Source organism: Lepisosteus oculatus, chromosome 4, assembly GCF_040954835.1.
Source record: "Lepisosteus oculatus isolate fLepOcu1 chromosome 4, fLepOcu1.hap2, whole genome shotgun sequence".
NCBI lineage: Eukaryota > Metazoa > Chordata > Actinopteri > Semionotiformes > Lepisosteidae > Lepisosteus > Lepisosteus oculatus.
Window position 1 is genome coordinate 39,214,461 of NC_090699.1, and position 18,695 is coordinate 39,233,155.

Consider the following 18,695-nt stretch of genomic DNA (forward strand, 5'->3'; position numbering starts at 1 on the left):
GTGATATAATACTTTTGAGTAGATATTATTTATGGTCATGCAAATTAATGAGACTTTTTAGCACATTTTTCTGTATTACATCTAGCAATACATTCCAAAGCCTTTCCTTGATACTGTACTGTACATAGTGCTTTGTATGGAGTTAACAGAACAAAATTGTCTTCTAATTCATTGATATTCTATCCATAATCTCTATACATGTATTTCCTAAAACTTTGGTTTCATGGAAAGGTGACTAGAGCATGTCAGTTCTACAAAACGCTTAAACTACAGTATACATGCTCAGTGAGCTGATGCATTTAGATGTCAGCTTACAGTTTATGCTTAGAGTAAGCAAACTGGTGTCCTTTACCAGTTCTTTGTTTGAATTGTGGAGGATGTTGCTCAGTTTTACCTAAAAATACTGCATGTGTGCAAAGGTCACTTGTTATAGTATTCCAGATATTGCACAAAAAGGTTTTGCATTTAATTTTGCACATTTGCAACGCGGACTATGAGCTCAAAGACAAATTGCCTGACGTTTTAGCCGATCATATACTGTAAAGACATATCGCCTGTCTCTCCTCTGATAAAGCTGTGGGCTTGCACTGAAAGCATTCCTACGCCGACCTGCTTGTTCTTCTTTTGGCTCATGTGATTTGATGTGCCTGTTGTCTTTACAGGAAGAGCAGGAGGAGCTGAGCCCCAGTCCTACCGAGGAGCCCTGGCCGAAAAAGTTCCCGGAGCCCCTGTCCTGGAGAAGCGATGAGGAGGATGAGGACAGTGACTTTGGGGAGGAGCAGAGGGATCGATACCTGAAGGTATCCACCATACCATGTGCTCTTGCTTCCAGGATCTGGCTCCTTCTTTCCAGTTAAAAAGACAATGTTGGGAATTTGAAGGAAAAACATTTAAGAATTGGGGATTGCTAAACCGCTTCCTTTGCAGGGGATTTTGACGCCTTAATCTTTCAGTGAATAAGACTTGATTTCCCTTCAGATTGTGCTGGATCACCTCTGAAGTGGTCTTGGCCATGGGGTCTCCACCTTCATGACTGATGAATTTTAGTATAGTGTTTAGTACAATGTTTCGAAGAAAGCAGTTGTTACCGTTTCTGCAATGAAGAATGCGTTTGTATCCCACTATCCAAAACGCTAACGACAAGACTCTCTAAATGTTGTAGGTGAGCTTGTCTCCAGAACACCAGGAATTCTTCGGTTTCCTGCAGAGGATTTTGGGCCCTGTCCTCGAAGCCTACAGTGCGGCAGCCATCTTTTTGCACAGTTTGAACGGTCCGGTTACAGAAAGGGAATACACTAACCAGCTATTCCGATTCCTTCTGACAAGGAGTGAGAAAAAGGTGGCAGTATTTGGTGAGTCATTCTGAAGAAAAAAAAAAGGTTAACGAAGTTTCCACCTTTTTAGGCTGTGCTTTGGGGGAGGGGTTGAATGTTGAATTTGTATCAAAATTGTACTTCTGTTAATAAGTAGGGTTTCCTTCATTGAAGAAATATTTTTTAAATAAGTATTTGAAATTTGTTACAGTCCATTAATCTGTTAAATGAGTGATAGGTTTGTTTGAGGAAAAAATATGATGTGGGCAACTTAGGATAATGATCTCAAAACAAGGGCTCTACATAAGATTGTCCATGTAAGACAAAATAATTTATCCTGATTTCTTTTACTTTTAGCATGCAAAGGTTATTTATTGTAAGATCTAGAAATAAAAATGTATCTTTTCTATAAGAACTGTGTTTTTTATGTTTGTAGAGAAATTATCAAAATTTGATTCAGTTTTGCTTTTAAAAATGCTGTTTCTTTTGATGAAAGCATTTGGAGGCAGTACAAAGACACAGAATGAATGTGTTTACATGGGGAAAGAAAATTAATGTGGATATCTCCCGTTTCACTTAAAAAAATGATAGACCCAGGTTACTAAAGCTCTTGTAATTATGTAAGTCTTCTAGATTTGTAGGCCCCTTAAGTCTACAACTGAGGATTTCTCGAAGTATTTAAATAATTAATTGAGTAATTAAGTCTAAAACTGGATCATTAAATTAATTAGAGTGCTCAAAACTTACATCATTCCCCCGGACCAAGACTGGGAACCTCTGGCTCAGAGAGTACATGAATCTTGAACAGCCTTGACTCTTATGTTTAACTAACCTGACGGCAATCTTCTGAAATGTTTTGTTGCAATTACTTTTCCATTTATTGTAGGAGAAAGTGCCACACACTACCTTGTGAAGAATACAGTGAAAACGTTTAAAGAACTGGGGGTAGGTGTTTTGTAAGAAAGCATTAGTCTGTGAACTTGTATACTTTTGCTTCTTTTGAACAAGACCTTAAATTTATTGTGCATGTTCTAAGATGTGGTATATTGAAAATAACCTACTGTATATTCATGGTTATCCTTCTGAATACCTTATTCTACTGCAATGTGCAGAAATTATTAATTGAAAGCAGATTTTCAGTATCAAGAATACATGCTTTAGATTATTGACTGGTGAAAGTGCCATTTTGAAACCATTGTAATGTTATAGTTTTGGATCTTAACTTAGATCTTTTAGTGCATAAAACTATAGAATGATATAGAAACTCATGCAAATTGCTGTATGCGATTCAAGAAAGGGGAATACTACCTCTTGTGTGGTAGTGTACAGTATATACTGTATCACGTGTTGTGTTTCATACACAATCTATAGTGAAATCTTACATTTTATGTGTCTTCTACCTGTTTCATCTGCATATTGGAATTCTTAAACCATTGTGAGCACATATTGACATGTATTATAATTTTTATAATTATAATTTTACTCAACTCTGTGCTGCTGCCAGGATGTGAACAATTTTTGTGAGGTGAAAGTAGTTGAAAGTACTGTAATCCGTTTCTGTATACGACTGCCGCATATCCGCTGGCCTGTGTATACCCACGGTTTAAGAATCTTTGTATTCTTGAGCAAATTAAAATTAGTACTTGCTTTTTTTTTCCTGTTAAGACCCAGCTCCAGTGCATTTGTACAGTAGTATAATAATGTATTGATAATGTTTCAAAAGTATAGGCCACTCTCAACCAAGCATCTCTCTAAAGAGGATTTTAAGCATACAGTACTTCTGTTATCTACATTTTTGTATATCTTGCCCTGGTATTGTTCTCACCATAGTGGATTATGCCATGGCTAACTGTACTATAAAATGCTGGAAATGAAAAAGAAATGTAGAAAACATTTTTTTCTTCACTGTTTGCAGGTCTTCAAAGAAAGAAGTGAAAACAGGGTGACAGTCCTGGAACTTAGCAGTACTTTTCTACCTCAAGCTAACCGTAACAAGCTGCTTCAGTTCATCCTCTCTTTCAGCTTAATATAACCTGCATTTTAAAATATTCACCTTGGGGAAAATTCTCAGTTAGTCAGTGTGCAAAAGGGCTTTTACTGGATAGTAAAAAGGTGCTAATTTATGGCATAGCTTTACCTGGAAGTGCCTTCATAAAGTACTAACAAATAGGAGACTCATCTTTCTTTTGTAATGAATTGCTGAAATATTAATGTGCAGCTAGTCTAATTGTTAAACACGTTAGCACTGATGCATCAGCACAGCCTGTGATTTGTATTCTTGAGTGTTTGCTTTCAGTTTGTATCCTTTCACTTCCAAAATACAGACGTAGTACTCATCTCTGACTAGGAGATGAATGTCATTGACGGAACAAAAACCGTACAAGTTGCCTTCATTGTGAAAGGTTGAATAGACACTACAGAAAGAAAAGGAAAGAAAATGTTAATAATGATATTTATTCAAGAACCCTACATTGCATGTAATAGGAAACAAGCATTTAAAGGATTTTAAAAAGCAGTGAAAATATTAATGCAAGAAATAAAAAGGTGCTTAATTTAGTGTTATTCCTGAATGCAGTTGGGGTTCTATATTTGGTCAAAGTAAAAAAATGTTAATGGGATTGTATATTGCTCAGCTCCCTGGTGAAGCTGTCGTGGCATCTTAGTTTTAGGGCATAGATTCTAATACTTTGCATACCCTGAAAGCCAAACATTCTTCCAAGGTGTGGGTTCTGGGTTTCATGGTGTTTAGCTGAAACCAGTATTCTAATGGACGTCATACGGTAAATGTGCTTTTTGGAGGTTGAATACTCTTTAACTAAAAGGACTGGCACTGACTATATTGATTTTTACACCTTCTGTGGATATCCTGGACATTTGTAGTGAATGAATAGTCGTTCTCTTGGTGATGTCTGTTTTCTCTTGGAGGTGATTTATTCCATTTTTTTTGCTGTAGAATGGCATGTGTTGAAAGGGGGCATTTTAGTTAACACCACTACCATGAAAACATTAATAGTAGCTTTTGAAGGTTTGTTAAAGGCACATACAGTATTTGACAGCAGGTCAGTAAGTTCGTTGAACAGTGCACTTAAAATGGTTCTAGCCATGATTTCTCTGTACCTCTTGCCAGTACAATCCTGATAGTGTGCAACAAATCATAGTGCAAGTTGAACTTGTGACATCACTTTTCCAGGCCTCCCTACAGCCTTTAAGTCGGTTTCAGTGGACAGCTTTTTGGCATGGCAGTTTTTCATCCGATGCTTGTGTAACTTGGGAAGCTAGTGCACAGAGGCACAGAAATAAACTTCACATTTATTCCAAGACCCACTGGAATCTCTGATACTGTTGACTCGTTGGGTCCTCTGATACTGTTGACCCATTGGGACCTCAGATACTGTTGAACTACATTGTGGTTATGTCGAAGTTCGTAGGGGGAGTTTAGAGAGCTAGTGTCTCTGTGTTATTGGAGACCATTGTGATGATGTCACTCACCAGTACTCCTAGCCCTCTACTGCAAGGGGCCTGGTCTTTTGTGATTGAGGGCTTGGATGCTGATGGTGCAAGCTGTGCACATGAAGCTGCTCAAGAGAGTGGATCATGTCCTGGTCAGGACCACGCATATCATGCATATACTCTTGTAGGCCCATCTTTCTTTTAAACTGTGAATAAAATGGATCTATTTTGGTGGCTCCACAGGCCATCAACAGGACATCCAGACCTCAGGTCATCTTGAAATGGCTTGAAGTCATGCTTTAACATAGGTGATCATTTTGTTTTAATCATTTCAAGAATTATGAGGGTCTGTTACCATATGCACCACTGCTGTTTTGTCAAGGAAGATAGAAGACTGTCAAACACTGGACAACATCTTAATTTTAGTGAGATTCATACTTTGAGTGAAGAAGTTTAGGTCTAGCCAGCCGATACCCTAAAGCCAAGAATTTAAGTAGAGTTGTTTTAGTGTAAAGTAGTGGCGGAATAAGCTTTAAAGTGAACCAAATTGCTGTGATGAATCTGAATTCCTTTTTCTCTTTATTTTCATTTTCAACCCCATAAATTCTGCAGTGTGGCTTAAAGCAAATGCAGACATACTGTAGAAAGTTATGTTATGTGGTTATCAGAACGTTTATTAAGGAGTACTTCTTTTTTCTGACTAAAGCAGACCAAGGTGAGTTCTCGGTTTTGCAAAACAAGCTGATATCCTTTGTACGGTAATTTCTTCCCTTTACAAAATTAAATTTAATTTGCCGTTGAGAAATAATTTCACAATAAACTTCCATTTGTGTTGAGACTGTGGGAGGAAACCATTATGAAAATGGGGACATCTTAATTTTAGTGAGATTCATACTTTGAGTGAAGAAGTTTAGGTCTAGCCAGCCGATACCCTAAAGCCAAGAATTTAAGTAGAGTTGTTTTAGTGTAAAGTAGTGGCGGAATAAGCTTTAAAGTGAACCAAATTGCTGTGATGAATCTGAATTCCTTTTTCTCTTTATTTTCATTTTCAACCCCATAAATTCTGCAGTGTGGCTTAAAGCAAATGCAGACATACTGTAGAAAGTTATGTTATGTGGTCATCAGAACGTTTATTAAGGAGTACTTCTTTTTTCTGACTAAAGCAGACCAAGGTGAGTTCTCGGTTTTGCAAAACAAGCTGATATCCTTTGTACGGTAATTTCTTCCCTTTACAAAATTAAATTTAATTTGCCGTTGAGAAATAATTTCACAATAAACTTCCATTTGTGTTGAGACTGTGGGAGGAAACCATTATGAAAATGGGGAGAGCTGGCAAACTCCATGCAGACAGCACCCCAAGAATTGAGCCCAGGGACCCAGCAGTGCGAGGCAGCAATGTTAACTACTGCACCACCTTGCTGCCCCCTAATGTAATCATATAATTGTATGATATTAACGATTGCGTAATATAACTGTATATATTCTCTGATACGGGTTGCGCTGTTTTGATTAAGAGGAATGTAAAAGAAGGAATAATAAGAAAGGGGAGTGTTTTATTATGAAAGATCTCCAAATTGCATTTTCTATTCAAACTGTTTTGGGAGCTGTCCATATACAGTAATAAGTCTTTACTCCATTTCCACAGAGCTCTGCTTTTCCTGTTTTCAATGTGTAGATTCAAATACGATCTGGATGTGTAAGGGGGAAATCAGGACATTTCCTTTTAACAATTTAAGTTGCAGTTCTTAACGAGTAAACACAAGTAACTGGAGAGAAGTTACAGCAAACTGTGAAAGCAAGGAGGGCATTGTTTAGTTTTGAGGAACATTTCCATCTTCCTTAGTGTATTGATTCTCTAGTCCTTTTAGTGTTTGCATTAATAATTTTCTGCTGTATTTTGGTAGTCGTGTACCTTATACCAGCTTTCGAGCATGCTGCACACACTAATGAAGTGATATACAGCAGGAATAATCTAACTAGGCCAGCAAAGCTGAAATTCTCCCACTTTGAGCAGCTACCTAAGCCACTGTGCTCTAACCTTATTGGTCTGCGGTGGAAATAGATGCTTTTTTATTAGAACATGCATTATTGAGCCATTTTGAACTAAAGCCATATAACAAATAACTGTGAGAACCTGAGGATGTGTGGCTTGTGAATTATATAACATCGCAGGCAACAATTTTATTTGTAATATGCATGCATCTACTGCTGTTGAATGTTTTGTCTGAAGGGTATAGGCTTGGACACCACTGTAGTTTTAATTCACCTTAGGTGTGTGATTAAAAGATACTTGAAAGTTACTGAGAAACAGCATTTTTCAATTTGAATGAATTATGTGGTTACCAGTTGAGTACAAATTCAATTACTGTGCTCACAGAACATACTGTATACAAATCCCTGCCAGCTTAAAATGAACTCCCCCCAGATGTGGTGGGATTCTTTCATTTTCTGTGATATAACATTTTCACCTGCTGCATGAACATCCTGTTTCTTGTTTTTCATGGCACTCAGGGTCCATGCTCTCAGAGACTGCTGCATTTTGTTGCCCTTGTGTCACAATATGGTACAATATTTAATATCTCTATGATAAGACTGCTCATATCATTCATTTTAACATGGCAGGTTGAATGTGGCCTCTTTTTCCCAATATTCTATATATATAATGTTTGCATGATATAAATAATCCTTCCTGTACACTTGACCACCAATTTTCAGTCATTCTGCTCAAAGTTGAGCAACTTTGAAATACATTATTGAGTACTGTAAGTTACCTAAGATGTTGTACAACAAAGTATCTGGCAAAGCCTGGAAGACTGAAATGAGTTTTTTAATATGCTTTCAGAAATGACTGTAATTGAAATGAAATTAATACTGCAGACAGCTCACAAGTTAAATGTGTTTCAGGGCTTAAAGTGCAAGGATGGTAGGTACACTGCTAGTTCTTTATTTTAAATGGTTCTCACTGGGGAATGATAGCCTGGTATTAATGATGACATAGCCAGATCCCCTGTCTGGGGAGAGCCAAGGGGAAAGCAAACAGAAGAAAGAATGATAAAGACCTGCATTTCATTGGAGAAATGTTGGATCTGTGGCATGAATTGATGCTTGCCTCTCCTGAACTTAAAAACCTGGAAATGTACCAAATCTGAATTCAGATGGAAGATCAAATGCTTTGCAGTGCAGCAACATCTAGATCTTTCACCCAGAGTCAAGAAAAAAATATTAAAAACTGTTTAAAGCTGCAGACATAAATATCAGGCTTTTGTAAAGCTGTAGAAAATATTAACACATATTAAATTCATTAGACTGCTGAAAATCGTAACAGTTGCTAGTTCCATAAGTTTTGTTAATTTGTAAATGGTATTAATTTTAATAAAATTGTGAGTATCTTTGTTGGACATTTAGTGTTATCAGCATGTGTTAACCACTTTTTTTGCACTCAAACTTTGGAATGTCTCTATTTTTTATCCTAGCCGTTTAGTAGTAACAGCTGTCACTCAGCTTGACTCCGTGCTAAGCCTGCGGTGCCAAACTGGAGAGAGTAGGACTACAGTATGTATGCTTTCCTCTGAAATGCAGTGTCAGATCATCCAGCATTTTTCACACTGCAAGTCCCACAGTGCCTGCAGGAAACTTAGCATTTATTTGATTGAGCAATGCAGCTCCCACTTGTTATATCGCAAGCTCACAGGTGACCCAGGGGTGTCACTATTACACTGCAAGCCAAGAGCAATCACTCTGCCCAGTCCTGGTCCTGGAGGTCTTGAGTGTACATATGCTGGTTTGTCTGATGCAGCGCTATGTGTTGAGCGACATGAAAGCCTGCTTAAATGTATTGTGCAGGTTGAAACTTAGTAAGGAAGTCCATGAGACAATATTGGTTTTGACTTGGTATACTGGCTGGCTGAGTCTCATGCAAATAAAGGTCTAATGAATCTGTCAGCTTGCTAACTTTGATTGTGCTTGGGGTTACATTGTTTAACACAATATTAAATCTTTTTTTTTATATATTGTGTTAACACTATAAGCAAAGTCCCATTTTCAAAATACTGGCATTTCCACTGATCGCTTATGCGGGTGAATGTAACACCACTGTAATATAAATTATCTGTATTAAATATTAACAAGGACCTTATTTCCAGTGCACACTCAGTAATAGTGGTATGGCATTGCTTCTTCCTCAATTTGGCTTTATGCACTGGGAAACCAGACTGTACAGCAATAAACTCTGACTGCCCTTCTGTGAACATTTAGTGCGCAAAACACTTCTTCTGTCTCTCCCCAAAGGTAAATCAATTTAAATATGAAATTGTGCTATATATACTGTATTAGTCTTTTTGATATTTGTAAATGAACTTGTCCAGAACTCAGCAACATTGTGAATGGATACCGCTTCATTGAGAGAGGGGTGTACATTCCCTTGAAAGTTTGCTGACTGCTGAAAGCAGTGCTGTGCTCTCGTTTACTTAGGTTAGTTCTGAATAGAAACTCAGTCGCAGTAAATGAATTAAAGAACTTCAGGACAGTACCAATAAAAGCACTTATAAAGAATAAAGCTCCTCTATAACCTCTGAACAGGATGCCTTTACATCACCAACAGTATTTAAAATGTTAAAATGCATGCTTGCAAATATTACCAATGTAACATAACCTTTGCAAAAATGAATTCTATTTGATTAACACAACTATAGCATATTCATGTTATTTTTTGATCTAATGGTTTTTAACAACATGTCTAAGAGTGTAGTGATTTGTGCCATTGTTTACATACTTTGTTCTATTTTTTTTATTTTTTGCCTGTTGCATAGTAATTTTAATGTAAAGCACAGTTGTTATTCAGTTTTTTTTTAAATAAAATAATAGATTAACAATAAAATGGTTCATGTTAATGTTGTGGTGAGGTTTGGTGTGGAAATCTGAAAAAGTTAGATTAGGCTTTAATGTTTTAATGGTTCTGGCTATACCTTTATACAGAGACACTGACTGCCATTCACATTATTTACAGGGGAACTGCAGTCCCAATTACACAAGATGGCACTGTGCTTCTCTGGTTATGTCATCTGTTTTGTGATGTAAAAATGAGTTATGGTGAACATTTGAGCTTTTATTGTGGTTTGAAATGCACTCATCAGTTCTGATTCTTTCTTAACCTGAAATATAAAAATAATGTTGCAGTTCCCCTTTAAGTCAACAAATAGTGGCTTTGACCACAATACAGTTCAGGTGTGCACTGTTAATTAAATATTAGTGTTTTTTAAAGCTAAAAACTTCAAAATTAAATTGCAATAGAATCTATCAAAGTACTACCATTGTAGTTGTGATACTCCAGTATTAGTTACCATGTCTACTCTTAGTATAAGTTTCTGGAACAAGTATCAAATTTGTGGCTACTGGCCTCAGATGAAGCACCCGCAAAAAAAAAAAAGAAAAAGAAAAAGGTTCCTCTGAAGATGCACGAAGGAAGTAGTTTCTGGTAAGAGAAAATCTTTAAATACTTTGTTGTTAAGAAAAATGAGTTCTTGTTTTCTTGAGGTCTTGTTTTTAATGATGCCCGGAACGGTAAGTAAAAGTTTTTATGTAGTATGGTACTTGGTTTTTTTAAGGATGGGACCTTGAAAACTACACAAAACCGATTGCAAAGTCTGATGGTGTTACACCAAAAAATGTTAAAACTTACTTTGAAAATGTGTTCTAAATAAATCTTAAAAATCGTATAGAGTATCTTTGAATTGTTCCATTAGCCATTAGTAATAACTGTAAAATTACATAATGAAAAACACTTACAGGGAACACCATAAACATTTCCAAAATACAGACGCACGATCCCCAGACAGTAACACTTATTTTCACAAAGGTTAATTTCATGCTCTGCTGATGTACACTTGCAGATACAAGAGCAACATTATGTGTTCTATGTAAAGTCTTCATTGCTTCAATTTCACACTTCACGATGGCATATTGCAGTTTTAAGTCTGCATGTCTATTTGCATTTTTACATTATTAGCTTTAGCTTGGGTGTTATCTAACTGAAGGTAAAAGTATTTTTTTAATAAAGAGTTATTGAATAAAACCTGACTAAATAAAATAAAGCCTTTAATTATGAACAGTCAGCTTCGGTGGAAAAGAGCAATGTAAGTGGGGAGCAGCATTAGCATCGCAAGTTAATGTGCAAATTCCACATGGAATTAACTTTTACTTGTGTCTCCATAAGATACAATATTTTGCATTGTTAAATGGATTCAGTGATGCTTTAAGTGTAATTCAATTATGCAAATATTGTGAATCTACATCTTATATGCGAAATGAAGCCTTAGAGAGCTGAAGTTGAATTCATTCTAAATTCTGAGGTATAGTATGCTATTGAAATTTAATTGGGAGGAGTCTTTTGTGTTGGACACTTTTCCTGTAAAAGTGAAATGACTCCTCGGGCTGAAAAGTGGGTTTTTTTTGTTCATATCTAGTGAAATCAGCGAATGGACATTCTGATGGAAGATCGTTGTAGATTTTGGGTTACCTGTTGACCTTAGTTGACCTTTGTAGAGCTTTCTTGTTTTTACTCTTAACGCCTCAACAGTTTTTAAGTTTTATTCCCATGATGTTTGATTGGCCTGCAAAGTTCACACCAAACAGTGGTTTAGGTCAAGTGTACTGATGTCATGGTGGTTCACCAACAAACCTTTCCAAGTTTAAACTTTATAGTTTGTACAGTGCCTTTGTAAAAACAGAGGATTATTGGCATTCAGTCCTTGTATTGACAAAGAAAAATTCAAACTCATAAATTCTGGAAATGTATTTGCATATTTTGTTCTGTAGGTGGCAGTGATAGTCTGTTCTTCATATTGCAGGTTCCTAGGTTGCGTGTACAGATTCACTTCAGTGCTGTTTTGATCGGACTAGGGCTTTTAATTAATTAGACGTGAGTGTAGGTTAGGGGTATTTCTAAATCTTTTTCTTGGTGGTTGACGCAAGCCTTGTATTGGCGCTGTTGTTTTTCTAATTGTATGTGATGATAGTTTATTAAGGAGAATTAATTAAAACTAAGGCCTACTTAACATGATGTGGTAGAATTCAAACGAGGAGCAAAAGAATGAAGTTTAAATTGGTGCTCTTGGGCAAATCTGATATACTGAAGGGAATAAACAGTGTAGGTACTTCTCATTAATTCTGGTGCTTTTGTCACATCCTCCTTGGCAGCATTTCCACTCATTCTGCACGTGCCTAGAGTTATTGAAATTTCTGTAGCTTTGATGCACGGCAATGGAACAGTTAGGCTTAAGCCCAAACTTGCAGAATTCATACTTACGGCTAAAAATGTAATTGGGGGAAAAAAAACATATTTTGAGACATGAATTCAAGTGTAATGTTGCAATTGTGGTTGGTAGCTGCATTGTACACATCCCGACATCCTTTGATTTCTGCGACTGATTAATTGTGAAATCAGCAAAGGAAGGAGGAAAGTATTGGTTAGCATTTGTCTGCGTTCAGGATAACAAAAGCATTCTTCTTGGGACTAAAAGAAACTGCATTCCTTTTAAAGTTTAAACACAGATATTTAGTTAACGAGACTTCATTGTTTAAATTGAATCAATGTTATCACTGGGATTATAAATAGTGCATGAGACAAAGGGGATCCAATGAGATTTCAGATAACAGATGAAGATACTGTAGTTTTAAAGCCTTTATGATTTGAGTAATAGTGACATGAAGATTGTTTATAATAAGTCCTTCCTCCCCTCATTTTTTTAAATAACTTGATCTTTTAAGGAGATTTTCTTTCATTAGTTTGCTTGTACTGTACCCTCTTTCATATTTTTCCTTGGTTTAAAGTACCATGCTCAGAAACAGGGAAAAAAAGCTGCTGTTTTTACATTGTAGATTTAAAATTGTGAAAGAACAAACACAATAAGCTACAAAAGATAGCTCAGAAAAGACACATTAATTAACAGCACCTACCCCACAGTGGCTGACTGCTCCTACATTTAAAGGTAATTTTAAAAGCCTGACAAAACATCTAGCTGCAATCTAATCTCTGCTTTAGAGAGTGATTTGAGTACAGCTCACAAAGTGCAACGAAAGGATATATTGTTTCTTTTATTTGTTTTGTCTCAAATTTATACTTAAATCTCAGACTTCAGGTATGTTTGTGGAATCATTATTGATAGAGTAAAAAGCAGAATATTTCATAGATTTGTTTTGGGTGGCTAAAATGTTAAGCCATAAGCATACCTAAGTAAACAAATTATCACAAGAGCACATTTCATTTTCTGACAGCTTTCTCCATATTGTATCTTGATTTACCAACTGATGAGATTTTGACTAAAGTCTCTTAATTGAGTTCAGGAGTTCAGACTTCATATTAGCATTCTTTAGCATGAACCTTTTAGATTGATGGGTGACACCCTGGCTAAGAAATGTTCTGAACCTTCCATGAGGAGCAATCCCAGGAGGACTTATACGGAGTATGGAAGGCTGGGAAGGAAGTATTAATATCTTGAATTTGTAAAGGTGCAGGATGGTATGGGTAAAGTTGTGTTGGGTCTGTCTTCTTTCCTGAAATATAATTTCTAAACACCATTTACTAGCTCATACTATACAGTATATGACTGAGTTACTGTCAGTAATATGTTTCACCTTCAGTCTGCATTTTTTACTTAAAGTCATGATTGATTCAGTTTTGTTTCACCTTCATTGCATATATTTTTTTAATCTTTCTGCAGTGTGCTTCTCAAATCTATTTGCTTTAATGCAGACGTGATGTTTAATACATCACAAAAGCTCCTTGCATTAAGCTTGTTTGGGTTTCAGTATTGTTCATGACCAAACTTCCCAGGTGTTTCTGCGTGATGGTGAGGAGTTTCGGCTGTACAAGAATCTTTCAACAAAGCAGTGCTGCTTTTAGAAAGCAAAAACACATAATTACAAGTGCATGTACTGTAAGTGTACATATGATGAGAGCTCTTTTAGATAATACCGTCTTTGAACTGCTTACAAATTCAGGGCCTTGTCACATCAAAAGTGAAATAATCTGAGATACTTCTAATGTAACAAAAGAAAGTAGACCCAGATTTGTATATCTGTTAGCCTGGCCTTGAGTACCACTGAGGTCCTTATCATCGTAACGCAATTTGCTTTCATATACTGTACAAAAAGGTGCAGAAGTTCTTGGAGAGAGGGGCTTGTACAGTCATGGGGTGTCTATCTTAGCCTGGCAGGGAGCATTACTGTCCACACAAGAAGCAAATTAAGAACACTGTCTCTACTGTATAGACATGCCTTCTTGTACAATAGGGTAGGTGCAAATATGCAATATGATGCAATACTTAAATAATGTTATTAATACATGTTGTGGTGTAAATTAGTATTGATTTCCAGCTCTGGAATGGGGCTTGACTCGACACCTTGTGTAAAATGTAATGTGGCATTATGTATATATGTCCAGCACAACAAAATCTGTGCATAATTATTTTATGCTGTACATAACTTGATCCTTTCACGTTTTCATTCATGGTGTGAGGTGCCTGTGGTAATGTAGTATTACTTGAAATACAGTATGATGTTTGAATTGTGGGGCAGCTAAAGCACTGGGACTGCTAAAAGAGAGGATTGAGATTCAAAAGAAGGTAGCTCTTTGTGATCTGACTGCTCATGTTGCCTTGCAGCAATTTTCTTCCATGATTTAGATGAATTATATATGATTTCCCCAGGAGAGCTGGTGCCCTTTTGTTAGCCAACCTGCTAACTGTGGAGTTAGAACAAGCTGAGTTCTTCTGACAGCACGCTGGGGATTATGGGCATGATTCTCCACATATACAAAATGGAATAGAAAGAAAGTGACTGTTTCAAACATGGTCACATAACATTTACTTTATACTATTATACTAAGGACTATACTTTATACTAAGGACTATTTTTAAGATCAATGTGGTTGTTTTTTATTGCATTGAAATCCTTTGACATTTATCTGCAGCTTGATGTCATCCTGTACTGCAAATAATGTACTGCTTATGCTTATATACTAAGTATTTTGATATTTGCACTGCATTTCCAGGAATCCCTCTTTCCTGATTTCATCTATGTTACATGTTTAATTCTTAACATAGTTTCAGTCAAATTAGTTTGTGCTCCAGTTGGTGCCCACCTCCTATAGAGAAGCTGGTTAGATTTGATTGGCAGCAAACTATTCTTTTCTCCATGGTCCTGCAATTGACTGGTATCCTAGTCATGTGCTCTCAATCTCATTTTAGGCTCTATGCACTAGGATCTGACTTGTCACAATCCTCACTAGGATAAACTGCTTACTTATAATGGATAAATAGTTATTATGAACCAGACTAGTGCAAATGGCATCTGCTTGAATATTATGATGTTATATAACATTATTTTTGTTCTTTTAACGGTACCTAAAAAACTAAGCACATGCAGTACTAAGGTTCATTACTGTACTATTTTCTCTCATTCACAATTGAAGTGGCCACAATGCTACAAAAATAGCATTCATATAAATGCTTTCTATTGGTTAGCACCATTATGTAAAATGGCACTATCATTCTGCTTTACAACAGAAGTAACAAATCATCTCAAAATCTGGCAGCAATTTATTTTGCATCTGTAAATGTGAGACCAATACCTTTAGCAGTTAGAAAATGCTTTAATACTAATGGTGATAAAAATGTATTTTTAAAACTATTGGCCATACAGAGAACATCATATCACTTCTGGCACTGCCACAGTGTACCTAAGTCACTGCATTTGTTGAAGAGTTCTGTACTTTACAAAAGACTCAGATACCTTACAAGGTAAACAAATATAAAACTTGAAATAATATTTATCACTTTTAGCTAATGACGTTGTATTAGATACAGGGTAGTATAACATTTATTTACAAATATATTGAAACATTTTTTAAAACATGAGGTGCATTTTTGGGGTCCTACAGTAAGTTAAAATCCTGAGATGTTATCTGTGTGGAGTTTGTATGTTCTTCCTGTATTTCCATGGGATTCCTCCGACAGTCTGTGAAGTACCGTATGTGTGTGTGTTCCAATTGTGTCTATGAGTGCTCTGTGAGGGATTGGCATTCCATCCAGGGTGTATCCCACCATGCTCCCATTGGTTGCCAAGATAGATTGTGGCTTCCCCTGATCCTGTATTGAATAAAGTGGTTAGTAAACAGATAGAAACATGTATCCTACTACTTAATAAAGCTGTGTTGACCAAATATCCTACAGTTGTGTGGTATTAGGAGTGGTTGTGATGTAGAATACTGTATGTCAGAGATCTCAGTTTGCATTGCTTGCTTACCTCAGTTATGAAGTAATCAATAATTATGAAGTGGCAAAAATAAAGTTTACATAATGACAACATGTTTATGGCAATAAATGTATGTCTATACAGTACGTTTATATGGAGAATCACAAAAGTGATGCCAGAGTGCATACGATTCAGCACAATTTCATGGGTTTTAAATCACATTGCAGGGAATGAAAGAATGATGAATATGTTGCTCAGGGAAACATCACAATTTAAAGGATACTCATGGTATATGATTACAGAAGTGACACCAGCTGGGTATTATCAAGCCAGACCCTGTGAATCACATGGAACTACCCCAGACGTGCCATGTGAGGGCTTTCTTCTGCACAGCAAAACTTCAGCTAGCAAGACAGGTGAACATACTGTAGAAGAACATCCAAACTTTTTCCAATAAGAGGTGGCCCTTTCCCTCATCTGTCCAATTGATTAGTAACTGATTCATCCTCTAATGGTTTCATTCATCTATTTTTGAGCGTCATGGAAGACTCATACTGTATATCTTGCCTGCTTCCTTATATTGGTGGTGTTCGCATAATGCTTCGAGTGTCTCATTTACAGAAGTCAAGTTTGTTATTCATGATAATCTCGCAGTACTGCACTACAGTGACAATTATTAATGTCAAGGTAATATTTCAGCATAATTCTGCTTGTTCCCACTTGGTAAAGATCAATCATGACTTTTTGATTTAGCCCAGGTTCAATGTGTCTAAACCCAACAAATGCCTGATGGAAAACAATGTCAACCACAACCAATTAATGTCACTGATACAGTATACTGTAGCAGGAGCTATTGAGGTTGTGTACATGTATTGTAAAAAAACATATTGTCCATGTGAACTTCTCCATATTAACAAAAAATTAAAAATTCATTAAAAAATCACTGTAATAGAAAACACTGATTAATATTATCCTGGTGTGTTCCATTATATGGTCCTGCCAAAGGTTGTTGTTTATATTTTGTAGGCAGCAGGAAGAGGTCTAAAATATTATGTCAGCATTCCTTGTTTGTATGCGAATCAGCAAAGTGTCCAGTTAATTAATTCCAAATCTTTCTGAAAAGCAGCTTTTTTTCTTTTCCCCTACAGATAATTGCTTAGATGTGGCTTTAGTTTTTTTTATTCAGAAGAGCGCTCTACCTTAAAGCAGTTCCATTTGCACTGTATTCAATGTTTCTTCTTGAAGGAAAAAACAAACTCAATCCTACAAATTGAAAATGAATTCTGTATGGCCCCAGTAGAAAAAAAGTGATCCTGACTGCTGGTCCTGGAGAGCTGCAGCCCTGAAGGTTTTATATGGAACTCAAACCCCTCACTGACTGTTAGTACAGTAAATCAAGGCCATGTGAGTCAATTATCAAAGTCATTTGTAGGTGGTTGGAGTTGGAGACAAAAGCAGTAGAACCTATGGCTCTCCACGACCAGCAGTGTGGTCACTGGCTTACAACTTCACTGGAGTGCTTTCTTATTAGAAGCCAATTTTATTTGTCATTATACTTACACGAGTGCATGGTACAGTGAAAAGTGTTTCTCATTAGTCTCTCAGGTATACAGTATATCAATATACTGTATAAATAGAACAGAAGACAAGACAATAGACAGTAATACAATAACATTAACAGTGTAAACAACAGTATGGTCCCAGTGCAAAATTGTCAAAAACTGTGCAAATACGCAAACAGAGAAAAGTATACAAACAGGACAAAAACAGTGCAAAAGTAATTCGGCGAACAGTGCAAAAAAATACAGTGCTGAATATATAGTACAACTAGTACAGTTTTAAGTACAATTTTGGCTTACATTCAGTTGTCGTGTTTGTAGTGGTGTTGGAGTATGATGGTCACGTTTTGTGAATATGGTTCAGAAACATCCAGGATTCTGCTTCGAGAGGAGCCATCCGATTCCCTTCCCAGACTACTGTTGTGCCACCTGTATGAAAAGGGTTAAGCAGTATCGGGGCTAAACCTGGTTGTTGTTGTTGGTAAGATGCCCCTTTTAGCAAACGAGAAGTGCCATGTGTAATTGTGCATAAAATCATTCAACCTGATGCAGAGTTTAATGAGGTACCTAGGGGAAGTACTGTATGAGCTGTAACAATTTATTATACCAGTAGTTCGCAGCTCACTTTCAACTGTCCATATTTGTAAGGAGCTGGTAGAGGCTTCAAAAATGTTGTGGAGTAGCATGGAGAGAAGAAAAACAAAACAAAATGCACAAATCCTTGTGACAGATTTTATACAGATGCATTCAAGGCACATTTTAGATATCTCTAATTATCTGGGGAGAACTAAAACTTTGGATTCACAGCTAAAGACAAGTCATTTTTAAAAGTGAAATTCTCCTGCCTGTTTTCAATTGCAATGATGTGGGAATTTCTTAGAGTTAAATTCAGGGTCAGAACCTTCCTTGACTCTTTTAGTTTCTCCATCTCTTTTATTTTGTGCTGTAACTTTCTCTTAAGCCTGTGAAGTCGTGTTTATGTGCTTAAAATATTCCCCATAATACCTATTTAATAGACTATTCTGCTTTTCATGGTGTAATTCCCTGATTGTGAGAGTGGGATTACCTTATTATCCATGATTGTGAAAAGCACTTCAAAGGTTGTTTTCCTTATCAGAAAATG

General features: G+C 36.4%; 1 protein-coding gene across 1 annotated transcript in view; it reads left to right on the plus strand.

Annotated features, from left to right (window-relative positions):
• The window catches only part of gpam (glycerol-3-phosphate acyltransferase, mitochondrial), a 31,716-nt gene extending 22,084 nt beyond the window's left edge, over positions 1-9,632 (plus strand). The window contains exons 18-21 of the mRNA XM_006630843.3: positions 663-800; positions 1,163-1,352; positions 2,200-2,258; positions 3,229-9,632. Coding sequence (XP_006630906.2) covers positions 663-800; positions 1,163-1,352; positions 2,200-2,258; positions 3,229-3,345 — 504 coding nt within the window. The 3' untranslated portion in view covers positions 3,346-9,632. The remainder of the gene's footprint in view (positions 1-662; positions 801-1,162; positions 1,353-2,199; positions 2,259-3,228) is intronic.
• Positions 9,633-18,695: the final 9,063 nt, after the last annotated feature.